At 28.5% G+C, this 6,000-nt stretch overlaps 1 protein-coding gene across 1 annotated transcript; it reads right to left on the bottom strand.

Annotated features, from left to right (window-relative positions):
- Positions 1-480: 480 nt before the first annotated feature.
- On the bottom strand, positions 481-2,314 carry LOC124939288 (senescence/dehydration-associated protein At3g51250-like). The gene is made up of 5 exons (XM_047479774.1): positions 2,258-2,314; positions 1,112-1,365; positions 876-1,042; positions 716-800; positions 481-649 (listed from the first exon to the last, which is right to left on the bottom strand). The coding sequence occupies exons 1-5, from the start codon at positions 2,312-2,314 to the stop codon at positions 481-483; spliced, it is 732 nt and encodes a 243-aa protein (XP_047335730.1).
- Positions 2,315-6,000: the final 3,686 nt, after the last annotated feature.

Raw genomic sequence — 6,000 nt, 5'->3', positions numbered from 1 at the left:
ATGCAAACTTATATGATGCATTAACCGACTAAAAGTTACTACAAGTTATGATACATTATAACTGAACAAAATTTCAAAATCTGATATATATACAAATATAACATCATTTAAGTCAACATACATTGTAAACATCCAACATCTCCTCTAGCTTTAACAAATTAAATCAATAGTATTCTAATTTAGGCTACAATTAAAACTGCAAAATCACCTTTAAAATTTGGACCAGTCTCAATAGTTTGTGAGTTTGAAAATAAAAAACTTCAACAAGTACGAAAGATGATCAAAATCTGAAAACAGATAGCAGCAAAACCCAAACTAAACTAATATATAAAAGTAAGAACATATTATGCAAAGGCTAGAGAAAAGAAACTCAGACAAATTAACATACATGTGGTAAAAGACCCAATTAATTAGGTAATTTTCCCTTTGACAAGACAAATTAAAGAAAAAAAAAAGAACAAATCGTTATGAGAGTAATATTTAAGAAATGTGTTTTTTATCTCTAACCAAGGAGCTGGTAGGTCTCATATTCATGACACTCTTAGGATTAAAAGCTTTTCTAATTTTAAAAATTGCCCATGCAGTGCCTATCACATGCCCAGCTGCATCAAGTCCTTCACTTGTTGCCTTACCAGCTTCTTCTCCATATCTGCATCACCATTTTTATAAAACTCTTCATCCATGAATGGATATCATCACAATACAAGATACTTACTTATGGGTGACAAGTTCTGTAGTAACAGATGATGATGTTGACATTACATTCTTCCCCGATACTTCAAGAGCATCACAGATTTTGCCTATATATATTATACACATGATGAGATTATTTGATCCAACTTCTAATCCATGAATTAAACATCCAAATAACATACTTAATCCATCAAGGGTAGCTAGAAGAATCTCTCCAAGAAGGAGACTGAAGAACAACTTGCCCAAAAATGAATTAGCAAATGAACTTGTGAAGAATCTTGAAATCTTGAGAACAAAACAAAGAATCCAACAAGCTATTGTCTCTGTCATATTTGTCACACTCTTCACCCTGCAAACCTTTACCCAATAAATCCATCAATGGAACCTATATAGATTATGAAAATAAAGAGCCATATACCTTTTAATTATCCTTAACGTTTCGGGACTGATATCTTTTGGTGTACTATTTGGTTTCAAACTCTTCTTCATATTTTCCTTCCTCTTTTTCAAACTTTCAATAGTCACATCACCACACCACAAAATCCTCATGATCAGGTGGCCTGAACCAGCAGCAATAAACTTTGCTGCACTCATTTTATAATCCTCTACATTGGGTTCAAGATCTGTCCAATGCGCCGCGCATTCACCCTGATCCATCTTCTCCTTCTTCGTCTAACACTTGAAGGAGATCATGTTCATCATAGAAGGAAGATCATGAGAAGCAGCCATGTGGAATAAGCATCTGAAAATTTACGTTTTATGGTAATAGAAAGAAAAATGTATAGAATGAAGGGGATATGTGTAAAATCATCCGATAGAATTCAATGAAAGCTTTATTTTTAGCTAGGGAATGAGAGAAATTGTAGGCTATTAAAAGGTAACTTCTCTCTTTTTTATCTATCTTGTACCACTTATTTCATTTTCATTATTATTGTTTTTTTTTATTTTTGATGAAAAACTATTAGGATTAAGATTATTTAAATATAACGATGATAGTAGAGAAAATAAAATAAAATAGAAAACAGAAAACATGAATATAAGAACAGATAAAAAAATACATCAACCGATAATGGAGCTCGTAGATCATCAAGAATGACGATTAGCTTTCCAACTGACCCATTTTCTAAACGAATCTAAGTATATACAAGTAACTTAGTATAGTTAGACGACAAGTTTCTGTTCAAATATATCATTTTAAGGTTTCAATATTCATCCCCTCAATTTGTATGTAGAACTTTTATCTGCCATTCAACTGATTCACGACTAACTTTGCTAAGGGTGATGCTTTATCGATTTCGTTCACTTTTGCATCAATGAGTGAAGATGGTTCTCAACCTATTTGTCACGTTGATCATGCACCCTGGTCCTTGTTCTGTCGTCGTCATTGGTATTGGTTGTGTAGAGTGGCCACGCTACCTTCCTTTCCTCAATTGTTGGAGGAATATTATAAAGGGAGCACACTAACTCAAGAGGACCCTTTATGTTCAGAGGAGGAAGTAAAAAATGAAGAAATGTATGCAAAAGTTCTTTCTTATTATAAAGCAGGCCGACTAAAGAAATCTACCATTATGGGTAGGAAAGCTATTGGTGAGATATTAACATCTATACAGAAGGTTGACATTGATATGATCATACAATTAAATTAAATAAATTAGAATATACAAAAACGGAATCATCAGAATACAATGTTGATTCGAGGCATGTGTTTATCACATTTTCCTTAAAACAATTTTATCGTCTCCCCTTGTGTTGGAGCTTATCTTAGATGATTATCTTCCAGAGTACAACGAATCTAATAGTGATTCAGCATTAAAATCACTATGCAGTGAACTTGACAAAATACCTGAATCGATCACCGGGTTTCAATAGAAATACGACGAGTCAAGAACTCGAAGAACACTCGATTGAGTAAAAAACTCGAAGACACTTAAGAAAACAAAGAAAAAATATTTCGAATTCTAAAGAGATAATTAAATGATTGAAGAAGAGATATAATATATATGAAGAGTTCAACATGAGGGGATATATATAGCTGGAAATTAAACCATCACAATAAATTTATTTATCAATCCAACGGTTAATAATTAATTCAACGGTTGTCATTCCACATCATTTTATCATTTCTCACTCTAAAATTTTAAAAGTATTTCTTTATCTTTCTGAGTGTTCTTTGTGAGCGTTCTTCAATTCGTGACTCAACTAGTTCTTTTGAAACCCGATAATTGTAATTCATGTATTTTGTCTAATTTGTTGTTGTAGTGGTTTTCTGTGTTAAACCATTGCAAATTTAATTGTACACTGAGAAGCAGTCATCTGCGAAATTCTCCAGCACAAATGAGAAACGGTGAAACTATTTTAAAGGAAATGTAATTTTCATATGCCTCGGAACAAACAAGAAAATTTTTCTTGCTTTATTTAACAATCTATTATATTTCTTTTATTATTATTTTGATGTATCGATATAATATGTATATGTAATTATTTTGAGATAAGATTACCAACAGATAAAAAAATGGCGGTTCAAATAGAATCTACTAATATCACGAAAAACATATTAAAATAATTTTTTGAGAAGGTTTTATCGAAAATGTAAAAACAATAAATATTGGTTGGTTGTAACCTGTGACAAAGAATGAATATGGAAATGAGCTATAGAAATATTTTAAATTTTTAATAAAAAAAAGTGTTGGCAATACCTAGAAACTTTACGGTAAGATTTTCACAAATACATAATGCAAAATACATTATGAGAGTTAATGAGAGTAAAAGTCTTCAAACAACATCGTTTAAGAAATAGAGATAAGTAAAATGTTGTGTAAGAAAAAAGAAGCTTATACAATTTATAGTGTGTAAACTATGATGAAAAAGAAATGCTAAAATTGATGGATAAATCCCCAACTAATTAAGGACATTTGAATCTAACTATTTTGCTTGACTTATACAGTTGTTTTGATTTGTTTGTAGTTAATGACTATTTTAATCCATAATTGTACAATCTTTTCTTCTTCTTTTTATTTATTTATAAGTTTCACTATAATTTTATAATTTGAAAACAAATAAAGATAATGGAGTACAATAAAATTTCTTTGCTAACTCATAAAGCCATATATACCAACTGATCACTATATTACTCATAGATCAAAAAATGAGCAAATTCATTAAGTAATAATAACATGTATAATAAGAAATTAATTTAGTGGACTTAACATCAGTATTGAATTTAGCTATCATAATGATTATTTTTTATTTTATTATGAATTTGATTTTTATTTTCTTTTTATTGTAACTTCATTGATGTTATAATTTGATTTATATTAATGAATTTTTGCTTCCAGTTTTAGTGATCTTCACTATGCCTGATATAAATCTTAAAAAAAGCCTTACCTTTTAGAAGGAAAAAAATTAATAATATGTAGATGAAATAATTGGACAATTACCTTCAACATCAAAGTTTATTAAGAATTAATTTATTTCAATTTATATAAATTTTATGTTTGCGTAATAAGTTGTTATAGTAACTTTAACTAATAATTTATTTAAAAAATAATAATCAAACATATTTTACAATAAAACTTTAACAAAAAAAAAAAAAAAAAAAAAAAAAAAAATCCAAATCAACAACACTGGTTTTTAAGCATTTTTTCTTTCTATTATTCATTTTTTCTCTTCTTATTTTTTGCAACTTCTTTTCATTTCTCTCTATTTTCTTTTTCATATAATTTATTTAATTATACATATTTACTAAATTAATTAATCATATAAAATATTATGATATAAGTTTATATTTTTATTATAAATATGTATATCAGTTTAGAGCAAATATATAGATGTAATTTTTAAGAAAATAATAAAATATTTATATTAAAATTAATCTAGCTAAACTTTTAAATGGGGAAGAGATTGATCTTGAGAAAATGTACCGAAGTCTAGACCATGTAGATATTTTTAACAATAAGTGATGTTCTTTTTTATTTATTTATTTTAATTAAAATTATATATTAATAAAAATTTATAAAAATAATATAATTATATAATTTATTTTAATTTAAATAATTTATTAATATTTAAAATTAATTTAATAAAAATTTAAATTTGTAAGCGCAAAAAATATATATACCCACATTATAAATTTTAAAATAATTATTTTTATTATTTTCTAATAAATAAATCAAAATTATTAACCCAAAGACAAAAACTCTAATTAAACAATTAATTAAATTAATTATTGTGATAATTAAAATTTAATTAATTAAGGATAATGATCAAATAAAATAGATAAAAATATTTGAGATAAATGTTGTACTCATTTTATCTCAAATTAATTTTTAAAAAATCAAGTGATTAAAATAAATAATTTAAAATGAAATGTGGTATACATTTTATCCCTAAAAATTATTTATTTAATCCAAAAATACTTTAAAAAATTAAAATAAATTGGCAAAACATTTGTCATATTTATTTTAAAAATTTTGTGTGTTTTAAAGAATTAAAAATAAAACAAAAGGGTGAAAGAAAAATCAATTTCAAACAAACCTATAAGGTTTTAAATAAAAATAAAATATGTAATCGGGTGTAACCGAAGTATAGAGAAATCGCTATAGCCAAAGCCGCATCCATCGGATGGCTCTGGATTTTCATCCAACACCCTAGCATAGCCCGCATAGCCCGCTGTAACGAATGAAGCGTGCCTCAGCGAAGTAGAGAATCGACTAGCACGCGTCTCAGCACTGTTAGTCGAAACGCGACGGAACGCGACAAAATGCCTAAAACGCAACAGAACACGACGGAACGCTAACGAACCGCTCTACGTCCGCGTTATCGCTCGAAACGACGTCGTTTCTTCCCTACATCTTCTTCTTCGTTGCGATCGCTGGAGGGATAAGAATATCAACCAACTTTGATTTTTCAAAGATGGAACATTACCGTTTATGAAAGGTTTGACTCCATTCAAAACCTGAAATGATCATCCTACTTTGGTGATCATTTCCCCTACAACTATAGGCATCATCAATGCATATTTCGGCAATTGGCCGGAAGAACAGCCAAAACACCATAAGTGGTGTTTGACTTATTCAAGCCATTTGGCTTCCTTAACCGACTCAAAAATGGTATAAATAGCCTCCCTTAACAGTTCTGAAGCCAAGAGATAAGATCTCAAGCCTCAAATTGAGATTTATAGAAAATCTACCATTAAAGCTCAAGTTTTTATTTTTTTTCAAATTCTTTGTATAATGCCTTAAAGATTGGATCTAGACATCTAGAAAGATTCCTTAAGGTTTAAGGAGTGTTCTCCAACAATTGAAAAGC

The sequence above is a fragment of the Impatiens glandulifera genome, chromosome 5 (assembly GCF_907164915.1).
Source record: "Impatiens glandulifera chromosome 5, dImpGla2.1, whole genome shotgun sequence".
Taxonomy (NCBI): Eukaryota; Viridiplantae; Streptophyta; class Magnoliopsida; order Ericales; family Balsaminaceae; genus Impatiens; species Impatiens glandulifera.
The sequence above is the reverse complement of the archived record's forward strand: the minus strand, read 5'-3'. Positions and strand labels throughout refer to the sequence as shown.